This window comes from Salvelinus alpinus, chromosome 38 (genome assembly GCF_045679555.1).
Source record: "Salvelinus alpinus chromosome 38, SLU_Salpinus.1, whole genome shotgun sequence".
NCBI classification, from domain to species: Eukaryota; Metazoa; Chordata; class Actinopteri; order Salmoniformes; family Salmonidae; genus Salvelinus; species Salvelinus alpinus.
The window spans coordinates 13,806,143-13,825,770 of NC_092123.1; the positions used below are offsets into that span (position 1 = coordinate 13,806,143).

The following is a 19,628-nucleotide window of genomic DNA, read 5'->3' on the forward strand; positions in this document are numbered from 1 at the left end:
GATTCTAAATCAGAGCCAATGAATGACAACTGCCTCTGATTGAGAACCATACCAGGCCAAACACACAGAAATACAACACAAGGACAACATAGAACACCAGACATAGAATGCCCACCCAAACTCACGCCCTGACCAACCAAAACAGAGACATAAAAAGGATCTCTAAGGTCAGGACGTGACAGATTTAGAGGCAGTATTTTTAAAGGAGGGTGGAGATTCACTCTGCTTGCATATTTTTTTTACAGATATATCAGAAACAGAGGTGGCAGGTTAAGAGGAAACAAAGTGTGAGAGGTGGCATCAGGTATTGAATCCCAGTCTCATGCGGGGAATCGTACATGTGCGTAAAGCCGGGGCTTAATGCATCATGTACATGGGACGCACATGTACAAAGGAGCTCAGCTACATTAGACAGCTACATTACCCACAGATATCAAGTACTGATCACTGCACAGAAGTTCTCTTTCAATCTCATCCCTTCTCCCGTGTGCTACAACCTTAACCATTTGACTGGCGAAGAGGAGGGAGGGCTATCCACTCCGTGGTAGTTAGATGGATTGGGAGGAGGAGGAGGAGAGTGACTGCTGCTGTGTGCCTGTCTACACAGCCCCCCTCCCTCTCTCACTCTGTCAGCAATCCCCTCTTCTCTTTCTCCCTCTCCATCTCCCTTGCGCTCTCTCTGTCTGTCTGTTGTGTTAGCAGTATGGAGCCCAACAGTCCTAAGAAGATCCAGTTTGCTGTGCCTCCCTTTCAGAGCCAGTTGGACCCTCAGGCAGCTGAACATGTGAGTTCATCCAACTGCACTATTGGCTTGTGGGGGGTGGGTGGGTGGCGGGTAATGTGCATGGGTGACAGGGATATTTGATCATTTGGACTTCACTAGAGAGTAGATGGCTAGTTGGGTTTGTTGCTAATTGACAAGCTGGGAACGTATCAAGTGTCTCAGCGTAACAGTGCTGATTTAGGATCACTTTAAACATTTACATCACAAAAAATTATATTACATGGACAGAGGGAGCTGAGCCTAGATCAGCACTCCTGCTCTGAAACACTTGATACATAATTGCCCTGGTCTTTATGAAATAGCTTTTGGTTTTATTCGTGGTCATCTTTACAGCTGATTTCAATATTTGTGCATTAAACTATCTAACAATTATTCTAAAGATGATTCACAAACATCATGCTTGAAGTTGATTGCATTTACACAGTCAGCATTGGATGAACAATATCATGTTACTTTAATGGTTGAAGCAAAACCTTCATGCCCCTAAATCCATTACTACAACCAACATCAGCCTGATGCAACTCTTTTGGCTAGTAATGGCTGGAACACACAGAATGAGAGGATTGGATGCAGTTGAGGATTAGATGCTGCTGTGCATTATACTGTAGGGTGGTTACCCCTAGGCTCTGATCGTGGGTCAGTTTTTGATTTTCCCCTCTAATGGTTATGGTTGGGATTGGGAAAGGGGAAGCTGATCCCTCACCCCTTCCTCCCCCATCTCAGATTCGTAGGAGAAGACCCACCCCTGCGACGCTGGTCATCTACCAAGAGCCATCTGGGGCAGGTAAGACAGGGAAAACTCTATCCCATCACAGTGTGTGAGTGTGTCTGTCTGTCTGTCTGTCTGTCTGTCTGTCTGTCTGTCTGTCTGTCTGTCTGTCTGTCTGTCTGTCTGTCTGTCTGTCTGTCTGTCTGTCTGTCTGTATGTTTCTAGGAGGTTTAGGGTTAAGGTTAGAATTAGTATTAGGGTTAGAATTATGTTCTAACCCTAATACTAATTAGGGTTAGGGTTAAAAGCTAGGGTTTGTTTTAGGGTTTGGTTTAAGATTATGTTTTAGGGTTAGAGTTAGGGTAAGAGTATGGGTTAGGGTTAAGGTTAAGGTTTAGGTTAGGTATAGGGGTTAGGGAAAATAGGATTTTGAATAGGACTGAATTGTGTGTCCCCACAAGGTTAGCTGTACAATACTGTGTGTGTGTATGTGTGTGTGTGTGTGTGTGTGTGTGTGTGTGTGTGTGTGTGTGTGTGTGTGTGTGTGTGTGTGTGTGTGTGTGTGTGTGTGTGTGTGTGTGTGTGTGTGTGTGTGTGTGTGTGTGTGTGTGTGTGTGTGTGTGTGTGTATCTCTCCGTGTGTGTCCTGCAACTAAGGTTACAATGGAGGGGCGTACACCACCATATCATTTTTACCAGCTTTTACAGAATGTCTGGAGGCTCCTGAGTGGAGCAGTGGTCTAAGACACTGCATCTCAGTACAAGAGGTGTCACTGCAGTACCTGGTTTGAATCCAGGCTGCATCACATCTAGCTATGATTGGGTCCCATAGGACGGTGCACAATTGGTAAGGGTCGTCCGGGTTTGGCCGGGCTAGGCCGTCATTGTAAATAAGAATTTGTTCTTAATTGGTTAAAGGTTAAATACATGTCTTCACTCTCACACTAGAGACTATATACTTTATCTGCCTCAACATTATCAGCATAACATTTACTGTGAGTTTATAGAAGTCAGGACATTCACTCATGCTCACTCATATGCTATTGAGAGCCAATTATCTAAGGAAAACTCTTCTGCTATCTTGATCAGGACTATCTTGAAAAATGTATTTGTATCTTAATGAGACAAAGATGGATAAATAAATATCAAATAAAAGGAGTCAGCTGATAGTTTGTACAGGAATTCCAGCGGAATGTTAGTCATAACAATGTAAGAACCTTTTAGCACTGGCCCAAATTCAAAGGCGTCTGCATCCCAGAGCATATTCCAGTCTGTGCTAGCAAAACAGTCCTGTAGCTTAGCATCTGCTTCATCTGACCACTTTCTTATTGACCGAGTCACTGGTGCTTCCCTGCTTTAATTTTTGCATGAAATCAGAAATCAGGAGGATAGAATTGTGGTCAGATTTGCCAAATGGAGGGTGAGGGAGAGCTTTGTACGAGTCTCTGTGTGTGGATTAAAGGTGGTCTAAAGTGTATTTTCCCCTCTGGTGGTCTGTAGGTTTCCTTCCAGTGTTGGCCATTTTAGTTTTGTCCCACACTTGTCTATAATCTCTGTATAGGTTGCCAGTGGCATTATCCTCCTCTCATCATTTAGGGTGGCCATTACTCCTAGTAGCCATCTGAATGGTCACTTTTATCATATTTGGAATTCTGGAGCAACATTAGGACGTGCCAATGCACAGGCTGTGCAGTTGTAAAGGTGCTTTGGAATGGTTAAACTGTTCAACCTTGAATCTGAACCTTGAATCAGCGCATGCTCGGAGTACACGTCCTGGTAATCCGTCTGGCCCTGCGGCCTTGTGAATGTTGACCTGTTTAAAGGTCTTAATCACATCGGCTGCGGAGAGCGTGATCACACAGTCATCCAGAACACCTGATGCTCTTATGCCCCCCCCCCTTCCAACAGAGATCAAATGGACAGAACTCATAGAAAGTTGGTGGTAGGGGGACACTGAAACATAGTGAGTGTTTTGGTTTTGTAAGTCTGGTGGCTAAGCCTTACTTTTTAAAACATATGTTTTGTTATTTTTATTGAATATCCAAAACATACAATATACTTGCAGTGAAGCCGCTCAACAACTACATCATACCAGTCAACCAACAGACTCCCATTTAGAGCGACACACAGAAAAATCCAGGGTCAATGCCCTGCTCAAGTGCACATTGACAGATCTCCCACCAGGCCAAAAAACATGAACCCGAACCCAGCAAGATGTGTGGGGGCCACAGTTCCCCAATAGCTGTCCCTCAACCATTCGAGACCCCTCCAACATCCCCCCCCTCCAAGAAGAAAAATGTGATTCGATTCATTCCATTCCCCTGTCACGACTTCCGCCGAAGTCGGTCCCTCTCCTAGTTCGAGCGGCGTTCGGCGGTCGACGTCACTGGCCTTCTAGCCATCGCCGATCCACCTTTCATTTTCCATTGGTTTTGTCTTGTCTTCCCTCACACCTGGTTCCAATTCCATCAATAGCCTAGCCTAGCGCCACAGGGATATAATATAATTTCATGAAATCACAAGTCCAATACAGCAAATGAAAGATAAACATCTTGTGAATCCAGCCAACATGTCCGATTTTTTAAATGTTTTACAGCGAAAACACAACATATATTTATGTTAGCTCACCACTATATCCCAAAAAACACAGCCATTTTTTCACAGCAAAGATAGCTTTCACAAAACCCACAAATAGAGATAAAATTAATCACTAACCTTTGAACAACTTCATCAGATGACAGTCATATGACATCATGTTATACAATACAGTTATGTTTTGTTCGATTATGTGCATATTTATAGCCAGAAATCATGGTTTTACATTGGCGCCATGTTCAGAAATGGCTCCAAAATAGCGAAAGTAATTACAGATAGCCACGTGAAGTACAGAAATACTCATCATAAAACTTTGATGAAAGATACATGTTGTACATATAATTAAAGATAAACATCTTGTGAATCCAGCCAACATGTCCGATTTTTAAAATGTTTTATAGCGAAAACACAACATATATTTATGTTAGCTCACCACAATATCCAAAAACATACCGCCATTTTTTCACAGAAAAGATAGCTTTCACAAAACCCACAAATAGAGATAAAACTAATCACTAACCTTTGAACAACTTCATCAGATGACAGTCATATGACATCATGTCATACAATACATTTATGTTTTGTTCGATTATGTGCATATTTATAGCCAGAAACTGTGGTTTTACATTGGCGCCATGTTCAGAAATGGCTCCAAAATAGCGAAAGTAATTACAGATAGCAACGTGAAATACAGAAATACTCATCATAAACTTTGATGAAAGATACATGTTTAACATATAATTAAAGATACACTGGTTCTTAATGCAACCGCTGTGTTAGATTTAAAAAATAACTTTAGTAAAAAGCACAGCATGCAATAATCTGAGACAGCGCTCAGCCATTCTCCGCCATGTTGGAGTCAACAGAAATACGAAATTACACCATAAATATTCCCTTACCTTTGATGATCTTTCATCAGAATGCAGTGCCAGGAATCCTAGTTCCACAATAAATCGTTGTTTTGTTTTATAATGTCCATTACTTCTGTCGGATTAGCAACTTTGGCTAGCATGTGTAGTACACGTGTCCAAACACTTGCGCAATTGAACGAAAACGTTGAACGAAAACTTCAAAAAGTGGTATTACAAGTCGAATAAACTGGTCAAACTCAGTTGAGAATCAATCATCAGGATGTTTTTCTCATTTATATCCAATAACGTCCCAAACGGAGCATTTCTTCATGTCTATCTAACGCAGTGCAGACAAAGACATCACATGCCCTCTGTGCGTGGCCAAGAACTGGCAATCTGCCTGACCTGTCACTCCAAAGGCTCTCATCCGGTCCCACATGAAGCTATATGCTTCATTCCATGTTCTACTGCCTGTTGACATCTAGTGGAAGGCGTATGAAGTGCATACAGATCCATAAATATAAGGCAATTGAATAGGCGATGCCTTTCACAGCGACCCATTTCAGAATTTTCACTTCCTGTTTGGATGTTTGCCTGCCATATGAGTTCTGTTTTACTCACAGATATAATTCAAACAGTTTTAGAAACTTCAGAGTGTTTTCTATCCAATAGTAATAATAATATGCATATTATATGATCTAGGACAGAGTACGAGGCCGTTTAATTTGGGCACAAATTCATCCAAAAGTGAAAATGTCGCCCCCTATCCCTAAGAAGTTTTAAACAATGGATGAGCTTTTCTTAGTAATCTACTTGAGAACCATTTAGGGTTCAAATACATCTTTTGAATAAGTGAAGCTTTTAGAGAGAGGTTTAGTGCTTTTATATTTTATAATCTCAACCCACCCAATTCATATTCATTAAATAGATAGGCACTATTGTGCCTATTTTGTCTGGTTTAGCGTCCCAGATGAAGCAAAATATTTTTTGCTCATATGATTTGAAAAACGAATCATCAGGAGTAGGCAGCACCATAAGTAAGTGAGGGTACTGAGATATGACTAAGGAGTTAATCAGGGCAATTTTCCATAAATAGACAGGTATTTACCTCTCCATGGTTGCAGGATCTTGTCTATTTTTACAATTATTCTATTGAAATTCATTGTGGCGAGCATATTTATATATTTTGTGATATGAAAAGCAATTATGTCTACTTCACCATAATATTGTACACTTATCATAATTAGGTTTTAGTCCAGAGAGTACAGAAAAGTTATCTAGATCTTCCATGAGACATTGCTGGGATCTAGCTTGCTGACGTAATATAAAACTTGAGTCATCAGCATACATGGATACCTTTGTTTTTAAGCCTTGGATTTCTAATCCTCTAATGTTATTGGATCTGATTTTAAGGCCTGGCTTCTTAGGAGTTACATGATGTTCTATTATTTCTAGTATATATCTACAATGTATCGTCCATGTAAAAAACCTGTCTGATCAGAATGAACAATACCTGGTAATACCTTTTATTTCTGAGTGCTATGCATTTCGCTGGTATTTTTGCATCACAACATTGAAGTGTAAGGGGCCTCCAGTTTTTTAGATAGACTGGGTCTTTATATTTGCCATCTGGGTCTTGTTTTAATAATAGGGAAATCAGAAATTCCTGCTGAGTACCTGACAGACTACCATTTCTATAGGAGTAGTTACAACAATCTAACAGGCTGACTACACTGCACGTGTGTTTCAAAATACATTTTGAAATCTAGGTTATTCAATTATTGCATCCACACTGGTCGTGCGCGCCAACGAGTGTCTGCGTTGCCAAGGGCTAAAATAGAAGTCCGTTCTATTTCTGATGCAGATTGCGCCACAAGTCCTGCCTCTCCCATCTCCTCATTGGTTTATAGAAGCAGTTACAAACGCGCCATCTCCTCATTGGTTATACCCACGTGGGTGACTGAAAGACGAACGAGGTCAGTGGCGGTAATGCACCTAATTTAAGAAAGTTCCAATCGCAATTTAAAGTCAAGAGAAGAAAATGCCTCGAAGGAGGAGAGATGACTAGAAACGATTCGGTTGACCATTTTATGTGTGGATTAATTGTCAGAGTAGAGGACCTTGTGCATTTCAGATAAAATAACAACTCAATGTTTATATCCCAGGACAAATTAGCTAGCAACAGCAAGCTAGCTAAATAGGACAAATTAGCTAGCAAGTGCAAGCTAGCTAGCTAAATTGCCATAAATGTTTAATGCTTTTTGACCTGTCCCCAAATGAATGTAATTGGTTCAGAGTTGGTTTTGATATGTTAACCTGCGTGTCGTGATCGCGTTTGGTGTGGGGGGACAAAATACATTTATGCATGATGGCGCACGGTTTGGCTTCCGTGTAACAATGGAGCTTTTAGTATATCAAAAAAGGCTTGATATACCTCTACCGGTATGCCATCAAGCCCTGGGGTTTTTCCAGATTGAAAGGATTTAATAGCCTGAAAAAGTTATTCCTCTGTAATTTGGCTTTTCACACTGATCTTTCTGTACATTTGTTCAAAATTTTCATATTATTTGGAAAGAATTCCTTACCGTAATCTTCATTCAGTGGGAAAGGATGAGAAGGAAAAGAGAGCTGCTAAAATAATTAGCTTCCTCTTAAAATTTCATTCGGAGAATCATAGATGACTCAGTCTTCAGTAACAAGTTTCTGCAAATTCTTTGTTAGCGTCCCTGTATTGGAGAAAGGAATCATTTTGTGCATTTTTCAAAAAATATTCCATTCAGTTAGCTTTATTTTTGTAATATTTTACTTGAGATCGTTCTGGAAAAAGTTCCTCAAGTTCTTTTTGTTTTTCCTCTAACTTATTTTGTATCTCTGTGGTATCGTTTTTATTGCTATCTACTTGTACTGTTAGTTAATGGATTTCCCTTGTTAGTCTTGTCTCTTATGGTGGTTAATTTCTGTATTACCAAATGAGGAGAAACAAACTTCACACATCAGTCTGAGTTATACTTAAACTACATCTTTAATAAGAGCTCTGCAATAGCATTGACTTTCAATGATTCCCTATTTCTAATTAACCGTTGAGAGTGACAACACAAAAGTACAAAGATATTTTATAGCCAAGATACACCCCTCTCAACCTACATGACGAACAACAGATACATAGAATGGTCACAAGGTTAAGATTTGTATGAAAGATATCTATAATACATAGCAGACAGGATCTGCTATGTCAACAGTTTATTGTATAGACCAGTGTCTGGTCCTCCTACTCCAAACTGGAACCGTCTCTTCCTGGTACGGTATAGAACAGAAACATTAGCTCATCCAATGGCATAACTCAATTGTCAACTCTAGATTATCTCATCTCAAGTAAAACCCCTTCTTGACCCCACTCCTGGACAAGCTCACTGAGGGGAGTGAGTCTCTAGGTCATATGCTATCCCAGGATAAGTGCAACATCAGAGAGGACATACAATGGTTCCATACACTGCCATACACCTCCCCCCAATGCCAAAGGAGGGAGTGACTTGCGCACAGACACTGTGGAGACAAGTAATTGGTTCCCCATTATTAATCACGCCATCCCTTCACATGGTTTAAGAATAGGTAAAGACACATTCACATATGAAGACAATGGTCCATCCTGTCCTCTTCCCTTTCTGATATTCTGCATAGCACCAGAGACATGTAAAAGGCAAGCCTGACCTTCCCCTCTCTGGGCCCCAAGTGACTGAGCCCCAGCTGAGGGAAGAAGTGCAACTGCCAACACCAGAGTCCAAAGGGATACATTCTAATAACAAGTATATCACATAAGCATATTATGCAGATAAGACATCTTAATTATTTATGTTACCCAACTAATTCTGATTCATCCGCCACACTCTTTAGCAAGAAACTGCTTTTTTATTATTGATAAATATTGAATTGAATGACCCCTGAAGGTACATTTTGTCACTACTTCCGCCGGAGTCGGTCCCTCTCCTTGTTCGAGCGGCATTCGGCGGTCGACGTCACCGGCCTTCTAGCCATCACCGATCCACTTTTCATTTTCCATTTGTTTTGTCTTTGGTTTTTACACACCTGGTTTCAAATTCCCTCATTACATGTTCATTATTTAACCCTCTGGTTTCCCCCATGTTTGTGTGCGTGTTTGTTCTATGTTGATGGCTGGGTTTTGTATTTACGCCCGTTTATTCGCGGTACCGATATAGTTCACGCACCGTTGTATTGTTTCTATACTGGTGTATTAAATACCTTACCTATATCTCACTAGGTCAGGGTTTTTTAGTTTGCAAATATCCACTATTTCTAATGTGTCCATCATATTTGTGATTTCCTTAAGGGCACGGTGATGACAGTTTGTAGAGTGATTACCTTTATGGTCCATTGAGGTACTTAACGCTTTGTTATTGTTACGGCTCTCGTTTGTGGAATGACCGGACCAAGGTGCAGCGTCGTCGGCGTACATCGTTCTTTTTATTGATGACACCAAAAGCAAAATAACAACGACAAAAACGAACGCGCACAGTTCTGTAATGCAAAATAAACTATACAGAAAACAAGATCCCACAAAACCCAAAAGGAAAATGACAACGTATATATGATCCCCAATCAGAGACAATGGTAGACAGCTGCCTCTGATTGGGAACCATACTCAGCCAAAAACACAAAGAAATAGAAAACATAGATTTTCCCACCAGAGTCACACTCTGACCTACCCAAACATAGAGAATAATAAGGATCTCTAAGGTCAGGGCGTGACAGTTATAGTATCCTACCATAATGATCATTTGTTGCCTGTAAGTTCAATAAATTGGTATAAATGTTTTCGAAGAAGCATGGATCATCCTGATTTGGACCATATAGATTAATGAGCCAAATCTCTTTTTCATCCACTTTAATATTCAAAAGGATCCACCTTCCTTGCGAATTATTCCTGACTATTTGCACATTCAGATCGAAATTTTTTGTTAATTAATATAATCACACCTTTTGAGTTCCTTTGTCCATGACAGAAAATTATTTCACTACCCCATTCCTTTATCCACGCAACTTCATCTAAGGATGTGGAGTGAGTTTCCTGTAATCAGTATATGTTATATTCCTTTTCGTTTAGCCATGTAAGACTGATATTCTTTTTTTATAATCTGCTAAACAGTTACAATTATAACTGGCTATACTTATTTCACCCCTTAACATAACTAGATACTATTCTCAGTCTAAATTGACCATACTTAGTGTTTGTAAAGTTACTTCCATCAGAGATATTATGACGGCCAAAACTAGAGCTTTCAAATATCTGATATTTTGAATTCAAGAAATAGGTTCAAGCAATATTTGTTTTATTCCCTTGCCTGTTTGCCTGTGAGCCAATGCCACAGATGTTAACAAACTGAGACAAGATATTATGTGTTTAGTAAATCTGAGTAGGTTCATGTGTATGATATTGGATGTGATTTAGTGAGAGTGTGTATGATGTCTATATAAGACTATTCCCCTGATTTCAAAACTCAGTCCTCCAGAAAGTGGAGAACAACACTTTTGCAGTTCTAATAAGTGATATCTTTAAAAAAATATACACGTTAGAAAGGCTTACCTACACATACTGACCAGTTCATGTTATAGATAGAAGCCTGCTACATGGCAGACCAATCCGAACTCATCTCTCGGCATTGATCCATTAAATCAAATCAAATGTTTATTTGTCAAATGCGCCGAATACAACAGGTGTCGACCTTACTGTGAAAAAGGTATCAGCTTTCATTATCTCAGCCAATCAAGGCTAGCGGGAAGGTTCCTGTCTTTTCCCGTGGCTAAACCAACTAGGCTGGTAATTTAATAATGTTACTCGTATTTACAGATGGCATACATATTAAGGCACATGAAAGTTCACATGTTCCTGATGGAATTTCTGCCACACTTTTTCCCGGTTCTGTTTCTGTTACTTAGTTTCTTTTTTGTATTTCAGTTCTGTTCCCTGAACTGGTTCCAACCTCTGGTTAGGGCCCCTGTCTTATCCAAAGCTGTTGTCAAATAGAGTAGCTCTTTGTCAGGTTGCTGATTCTCTCCTGCCAGATGACTTGTCACTGTTAATTCCAGAAATACCAGGGCGGGTTCTTAATCGTCATGTGTTTCCTGGACTTACAGTAGTAGACCTGTATCCCTATCGAGATGGTAAAGATCATTGTGCCGCAACTAGCAAACAAACATGAATTTGTTTATATGACTTCATAGCCATTTCAATCTTGCATGAATTTATTCCATTTCATTTTAGTGCTGCTGTAGAGTCACCGGCTTCATTAATATGTGCATTGACAACGTCGTCCCTACAGTGACTGTACGTACATACTCCAACCAGAAGCCATGGATTAGAGCCCACTGCAAACAGACGTCAATTCAACGTCTATTCCAAGTTGGTTCAACATAATTTAGTTGAAATGGCGTGGAAACAACGTTTATTCAACCAGTGTGTTCCCAGTGGAAGGCCACATCTGCACTGAGCAAAAGGCTAGATAAAATGTGATCTAATGTGCTTTGATTTGAAGGAATGATTGAAGTGGTGTGCAGTTTTTGAGGGTGTAACAAAAGTTAGTGTGCTGTTTCCTAGTTGATTCTCCAAGTCTCGGCTCTTGTGTAAAATCATCAATGGGCACTTTACTCTGGTATTGCCCCCTGTGAATGATCAAAGCACTCGCTAACACCAGGGGGATTTGGGGAAAACTTTTACAAGCAAACCTATTAGAGCAGTGCAGGCCTTTCCAGTTCCTGTTACTCTCCCTCTGGTCATGATTACAACATGTTTGGAGCTTTAACAATAGTGCTTTCGTTGAGGAGTGTGGTCAGGGAATAAGAGAGTGAGAGTAAAAATAGTTATTTTGCCTGATTCCTCTGAATCAATTATGAATTGTGACAAGTCACAAATCTTGCAGCTTTGATGGCACACTCTGGTATTTAACCCAATAGATATGGGAGATTACCAAAATTGGTTTTGTTTTGGAATTGTTTGTGGGTCTGTGTAATCTTTGGAACATATGTGTCTCTAATATGGTCATACATTTGGCAGGAGGTTAGGAAGTGCAGCTTAGTTTCTACCTCATTTTGTGGGCAGTGTGCACATAGCCTGTTTTTCTTGAGAGCCAGGTCTACCAACGGCAGCCTCTCTCAATAGCAATGCTTGTTTCCTTAATTTTGGGTCAGTCACATTGGTCAGGTATTCTGCCACTGGGTACTCTCTGTTTAGGGCCAAATAGCATTACAGTTAGCTCTGTTTTCTGGTCAGTTCTTTGTAATAGTAATTATCTTTTTGTTTTCTCATGATTTTGTTGGTTCTAATTGTGTGCTTTTGCTGTCCTTGGGCTCTGTGGGGTCTGTTTATGTTTGTGAACAGAGCCCCAGGACCAGATTGCTTAGGGAACACTTCTCTAGGTTAATCTCTCTGTAGGTGATGGCTTTGTAATGGAAGGTTTGGGAATTACTTCCTTTTAGGTGGTTGTAGAATTTAATGTATATTTTCTGGATTTGGATAATTAGCTGGCATTGGCCTAATTCTGCTCTGCATGCATTATTTGGTGTTTTACATCGTACACTTTAAATGATGTTGCTGAAGTCTGCATGCAGAGTCTCAATATGGTATTTGTCCCATTTTGTGAGTTATTGGTTGGTAAGCGGACCCCAGACCTCACAACCTTAATGGGCAATGGCTTCTATAACTTATTCAAGTATTTTTTGCCAAATCCTATTTGAGATGTCAAATTTGATGTTCCTTTTGATGGCGTAGAAGGCCCTTCTTGCCTTGTCTCTCAGATCGTTCACAACTTTGTGGAAGTTACCTGTGGTGCTGATGTTTAGGCCGAGGTACGTATAGTTTTTGTGTGCTCTAGGGCAACAGCTTTTAGATGGAATTTGTATTTGTGGTCCTGGCAACTGGCCCATTTTTGGAACACCATTATTTTTGTCTTAGTGAGATTTACTGTAAGGGCCCAGGTCTGACAGAATCTGTGCAGAAGATCTACGTAGGTGCTGCTGTAGACCCTGCTTGGTTGGGGACAGAAGTACCAGATCATCAGCAAACAGTAGATATTTGACTTCAGATTGTAGTAAGGTGAGGCCGGGTGATGCAGACTGTTCTGTTTCTTCTCTCTCTCGTTTTCTTTTCAAAACATACATCTATTAAAATATGTACAGTACATACAATAATTTCCAACATTATTGGCACCCTTAATAAAGGCGAGCAAAAAATGCTGTGTAAATGAGATAATACAACAACTGAGCTATATTAATTGTATGCAACTAAAACAAAACATTTATTTTGCAGAGAAAGATTTTTTTTATCTAAAAAAGGTAGGTATCAAAATGATTGGCCTCCCTAAAGATTCATATAACTAATATCTAACAAAATAAAATCTGCATAAACATAACACTTTTTTAAGTTTAGCTATTGTAAATTGACGACAAAATCAACATTTTGCTATGGCCGTCTCAGTCTCAGGACTTAAACCCCACTGAAAAGCAGTGATTTGAATTGAAGCGGCAGTCCATAAGCACAGACCGAAGGATATCAAGGATCAGGAAAGATTCTGTATGGAGGATGGAAAGATTCTGTATGGAGGATGGTCTAAGATCCCTCCCAATGTGCTCTTCAATCTCATAAAACGTTATACAGTAGAAAAAGGCTAAGTGCTGTTACAATCATAAGGGGAGGGTGCACAAAGTATTGAAAACAGAGGTGAAAATAATTAAGACACCTATGTTTTTTCGTTTGTTTTGTATTACTTGTTAAACATAATATTTTTCTCTGAGCAATTTTATTAGCATAATATAATATGATTTACCTATTTTATTTTTGCATACACTAACAGCTCAGTATTTGTACTATTTAATACTTTTATATTGCATATACAGTACAGTACCAGTCAAACGTTTTGACATCTACTCTTTGAAGGGGTTTTCTTAATTTTTACAATTTTCTACATAAGAGTGAAGACATCACAACTATGAAATAACACATATGGAATCATATAGTAACCAAAAAAGTGTTAAACAAATCAAAATATATTTATAGTTGAGATTCTTCACAGTAGCCACACTTTGCCTTGATGACAGCATTGCAACTCTTGGCATTCTCTCAACCAGCTTCATGAGGTAGTCACCTGGAATGCATTTCAATGAACAGGTGTGCCTTGTTAAAAATTAATTTGTGAAATGTCTTTCCTTCTTAATGCGTTTGAACCAATCAGTTGTGTTGTGACAAGGTAAGGGTGGCATACAGAAGATAGCCCTATTTGGTAAAAGACCAAGTAAATAATATGTAAAGAACAGCTCAAATAACCAAAGAGAAACAACACTCCATCATTACTACAATACGGAACATTTCAAGGACTTTTCAAGTTTCTTCAAGTGCGTCGCCAAAACCATCAAGCGCTAGGATGAAACTGGCTCTCATGAGGACCGCCACAGGAAAGGAAGACCCAGAGTTACCTCTGCTGCAGAGGGTATTTCGTTAGAGTTACCAGCCTCAGAAATTGCAGCCCAAATAACTGCTTCACAGCGTTCAAGTAATAGACGCATGTCAACATCAACTGGTCGTATTGCCTCAAAGAAATCACTACTAAAGGAAACCAATAATAAGAAGAGACTTGCTTGGGACAAGAAACACAAGCAATGGACATTAGACCGGTGGAAATCTGTGCTTTGGTCTGATGAGACAAATTTGCGATTTTTAGTTCTTACCGGCGTGTCTTTGTGAGACGCATAGTAGGTGAACGGATGATCTCCGCATGTGTGGTTCCCACCATGAAACATGGAGCAGGAGGTGTGATGGTGTGGGGGTGCTTTGCCCGGTGACACTGTTGGTGATTTATTTAGAATTCAAGTCACACTTAACCGGCATGGCTACCACAGCATTCTACAGCGATACGCCATCCAATTTGGCTTGCACTTAGTGTAACTGTCATTTGTTTTTCAACAGAACAATGACCCACCATACATTGAGGCTATTTGACCAAGAAGAAGAGTAATGGAGTGCTGCATCAGATGACCTGGCCTCCACAATCACCCGACCCCAACCCAATTGAGATGGTTTGGGATAGGTTGGACCGTAGAGTGAAGGAAAGCAGCCAACAAGTGCTCAGCATATGTGGGAACTCCTTCAAGGCTGTTGGAAAAGCATTCCTCATGACGCTTGTTGAGAGAATGCCAAGAGTGCCTGAGAATGCAAAGCTGTCATGAAGGCAAAGGGTGGCTACTTTGAAGAATCTCCTTTGTATTTTGATTTATTTAACACTTTTTTGATTACTGCATTATTCCATATGTGTTATTTCATAGTTTTGATGTCTTCGCTATTATTATACAATGCAGTACAAATCAAGAAAAACCCTTAAATGAGTAGGTGTGTCCAAACTTTTGACTGGTACTGTATATACATCACATTCGGAAGGTATTCAGACCCTTTGACTTTTTCCACATTTAGTTACGTTACAGCCTTATTCTAAAATGGATTAAATAGTTTTTCCCCCTCACAATACCCCAGAATACCCCATAATGACAAAGCAAAAACAGGTTTTTAGAAATGTTTGCAAATGTATTAAAACAAAAAAAACGGATATATCACATACGTAAGTATTCCGTCCCTTTACTCAGTACTTTGTTGAAGCACCTTTGGCAGTGATAACAGCCTCGATTCTTCTTGGTTATGACGCTACAAGCTTGGCACACCTGTGTTTGGGGAGTATCTCTGCAGATCCTCTCAAGCTCTGTCAGGTTGGTTGGGGCACGTTGCTGCACAGCTATTTTCACGTTTCTCCAGAGATGTTAGATCGGGATCAAGTCTGGGCTCTGGCTGGGACATCCAGGGACTTGTCCCGAAGCCACTAATGCCTTGTCTTGGCTGTGTGCTTAGGGTTGTTGTCCTGTTGGAAAATGAACCTTCGCCCCAGTCTGAGGTCCTGAGCGCTCCGGAGCAGGTTTTCATCTCTCCCTCGATCCTGACTATTCTCTCAGTCCCTGCCGCTGAAAAACATCACCTCAACATGATGCTGCCATGCTTCATCGTAGGGATGGTGCCAGGTTTCCTCCAGACGTGACGCTTAGCATTCCAGCCAAAGAGTTCATTCTTGGTTTCATCAGACCAGAGAATCTTGTTTCTCATGGTCTGAGTCCTTTAGGTGCCTGTATGTGTGCCTTTTATGTGCCTTTTACTGAGGAGTGGCTTCCGTCTGGCCACTCTACCATAAAGGCCTGATTGGTGGAGTGCTGCAGAGATGGTTGTCTTTCTGAAAGTTTCTCCCATCTTCATAGAGGAACTCTTGAGCTCTGTCAGAGTGACCATTGGGTTCTTGGTCACCTCCCTGACCAAGGCCCTTCTCCCCTTATTGATAATTTTGGCCGGGCGGCCAGCTCTAGAAAGAGTCTTGGTGGTTCTAAACTTCTTCCATTTCAGAATGAAGAACTGTGGTCTTTGGGACCTTCAATGCTGCAGACATTTTTTGGTAGCCTTCCCCAGATCTGTGCCTCGACACAATCCTGTCTCTGAGCTCTACGGACAATTCCTTCGACCTCATGGCTTGGTTTTTGCTCTGACATATACTGTCAACTGTAGGACCTTATATAGACAGGTGTGTGTGCCTTCCCAAATCCTGTCCGATCAATTTAATTTACCACAGGTGGACTCCAATCAAGTTGTAGAATCATCTCAAGGATGATCAATGGAAACAGGATGTACCTGAGCTCAATTTTGAGTCTCATAGCAAAGGGTTTGAATACTTATGTAAATAAGATATTTCAGTTTTTTATTTTTAATACATTTGCAAACATTCTGAAATCCTGTTTTTGCTATGTCATTATGTGGTATTGTGTGTAGATAGATGAGAAAAAAATATATATTTTATCCATTTTCGAATAAGGCTGTAATTTAACAAAATGTGGAACAAGTCAAGGGATCTGAATACTTTCCGAATGCACTGTGTATAATATATGATGTCAAATGGTATACTTCTTTATCAAGCGTGTAAATAATTTTGCAGGGGACTGGATGTGCAAACTTTTTATTCTCAATGCTGTAGACATTTCTAGAAATCAGTTATGCTTCATGCATGTTTAGAATGAAATGGAATCTACTTGTGACCTCTGGGCTAAAATACTACTTACATTGGTAAGATTCCCTTTTCACATATATGTAATTGAAAACTGTATACCCACCTCCTTTTCCAAATCAGTGTGCTTGTGTCCCTTTTTCTTCTAGAAGCAGATGAGAAGCGGACAACAAGCAGTAGTATGGAAGATGTAAGTAAAGATACTCTATTTGGTGTAGGGTGAAGTTGCCCCTAGACACTGATCTTCGGTCAGTTTTTCATTTTCGCCACTAATGGTTAAGGTTGGGATTCGGGGAGGGGAAGCTGATCCTAGATAAACTCAGCAAAAAAAGAAATGTCCTTTTACTGTCAACTGCGTTGATTTTCAACAAACTTAACATGTGTAAATATTTGTATGAACATAAGATTCAACAACTGAGAAATAAAGTGAACAAGTTCCACAGACATGTGACTAACAGAAATGGAATAATGTGTCCCTGAACAAAGGGGGGGTCAAAATCAAAAGTAACAGTCAGTATCTGGTGTGGCCACCTGCTACATTAAGTCCTCCTCATGGACTGCACCTGATTTGCCAGTTCTTGCTGTGAGATGTTACCCCACTCTTCACAAAGGCACCTGCAAGTTCCTGGACATTTCTGGGGGGAATGGCCCTACTAGCCCTCACCCTCCGATCCAACAGGTCCCAGACGTGCTCAATTGGATTGAGATCCGGGCTCTTCGCTGGCCATGGTAGAACACTGACATTCCTGTCTTGCAGGAAATCAATCACAGAATGAGCAGTATGATGGTGGCATTGTCATGCTGGAGAGTCATGTCAGGATGAGCATGCAGGAAAGGTACCACATGAGGGAGGAGGATGTTTTCCCTGTAACGCACAGCTTTGAGATTGCCTGCAATGAAAACAAGCTCAGTCCGATGATGCTGTGACACACCGTGGCGGACCCTCCACCTCCAAATCGATCCTGCTCCAGAGTACAGGCCTCGGTGTAACACTCATTCCTTCGACCATGGACGCGAATCTAACCATCACCCCTGGTGAGAGAAAACCGCGATTCATCATTGAAGAGCACTTTTTGCCAGTTCTGTCTGGTCCAGCAACGGTGGGTTTGTGCACATAGGCGACGTTGTTGCCGGTGATGTCTGGTGAGGACCTGCCTTACAACAGGCCTACAAGCCCTCAGTCCAGCCTCTCTCAGCCTATTTGCGGACAGTCTGAGCACTGGTGGAGTGATTTTGCGTTCCTGGTGTAACTCGGGCAGTTGTTGTTGCCATCCTGCCATGTTCGGATGTACCGATCCTGTGCAGGTGTTGTTACACGTGGTCTGCCACTGTGAGGACGATCAGCTGTCCGTCCTGTCTCCCTGTAGCTCTGTCTTAGGCGTCTCACAGTACAGACATTGCAGTTTATTGCCCTGGCCACATCTGCAGTCCTCATGCCTCCTTGCAGCATGCCAAAGGCACATTCATGCAGATGAGCAGGGACCCTGGTTATCTTTCTTTTGGTGTTTTTCAGAGTCAGTAGAAAGGCCTCTTTAGTGTCCTAAGTTTTCATAACTGTGACCTTAACAGTCTGTAAGCTGTTAGTGTCTTATCAACTGATCAAACAGGTGCATGTTCATTAACTGTTTATGGTTCATTGAACAAGCATGGGAAACCGTGTTTAAACCCTTTACAATGAAGATCTGCGAAGTTATATACATTTTTACGAATTATCTTTGAAAGACAGGGTCCTGAAAAATGGATGTTTCTGTTTTTGCTGAATTTATGTACCTTGGGAAACTTCACCCTGGACTATTGTCTATATGTAGGGTGAGGATTCTGACTTATACCATCATCTACTACATTCACACCCAATCCCAAACTGATTTCTAACAACTAGCCCCTAACCCCCTAAGTACTTGTTTATATCTGTCAGGATTGGAGAGGTGTAAACATAAACAACATGGCCAAAATTTCAAGACTTTCGTGACAACAAAGTTGAACTATTACCATGTTGCTTACACCTATCCAATCCTTCTAGATCTACAGGAAACGCAGAGGGGTAAGGCCTATGGGTTAGATTGGGATTGGATGCTATCGTCAAGCGCCAGGGATCCCTTTTTGCAGGTTTTTACCAATGTTGTACGTATGTGACGTGCTGTGGAATATTGCCATGAGAAACCTTCTGATTCACGGACAATCATTGTGTTGTGTAATACTAGTTGTGTAATACTAGAGTCTGATAGACTTCCTTCTTCTAGAGATCATTTCAGCAGTCCTCTGGGAGGTTATTTTATGGAGGCACGTGGTTTCTTGAGAGGTTATTTTATGGAGGCACGTCTCACCCGGTACCTTTGATTCTTGTCATCTTGAAATAGCTGGAGTGAAACTAGATCTTTTTATTTTGTTTACTCCTCTCTTCCCATCAGCTCCAGGGTGCAGATTTGTCCTCGGCACAGAGGAAGCAGAGCACCTTCATTCCGCCAACTGTGAAAGGTACCACCATAATGCCCACCTCCCATCAGCCATTTCATGAGTACCCTAATAGTTGCTACTAGATACACACCAGAACAGGAGTATGAGGGTATAAATTCTAACAATGCAATATATTTTCATATG

General features: G+C 40.8%; 1 protein-coding gene across 2 annotated transcripts in view; it reads left to right on the forward strand.

Annotated features, from left to right (window-relative positions):
- The first annotated feature begins 547 nt into the window (after positions 1 to 547).
- The window catches only part of LOC139566424 (protein phosphatase 1 regulatory subunit 1C-like), a 32,615-nt gene continuing 13,534 nt past the window's right edge, over positions 548 to 19,628 (forward strand). Inside the window, exons 1-4 of one of the 2 annotated variants that reach the window (XM_071387591.1) lie at positions 548 to 784; positions 1,508 to 1,568; positions 17,180 to 17,220; positions 19,439 to 19,505. In XM_071387591.1, the coding sequence (XP_071243692.1) occupies positions 704 to 784; positions 1,508 to 1,568; positions 17,180 to 17,220; positions 19,439 to 19,505 (250 nt within the window). In that variant the 5' untranslated portion in view covers positions 548 to 703. The remainder of the gene's footprint in view (positions 785 to 1,507; positions 1,569 to 17,179; positions 17,221 to 19,438; positions 19,506 to 19,628) is intronic. The other variant, XM_071387590.1, reaches the window with a different exon arrangement.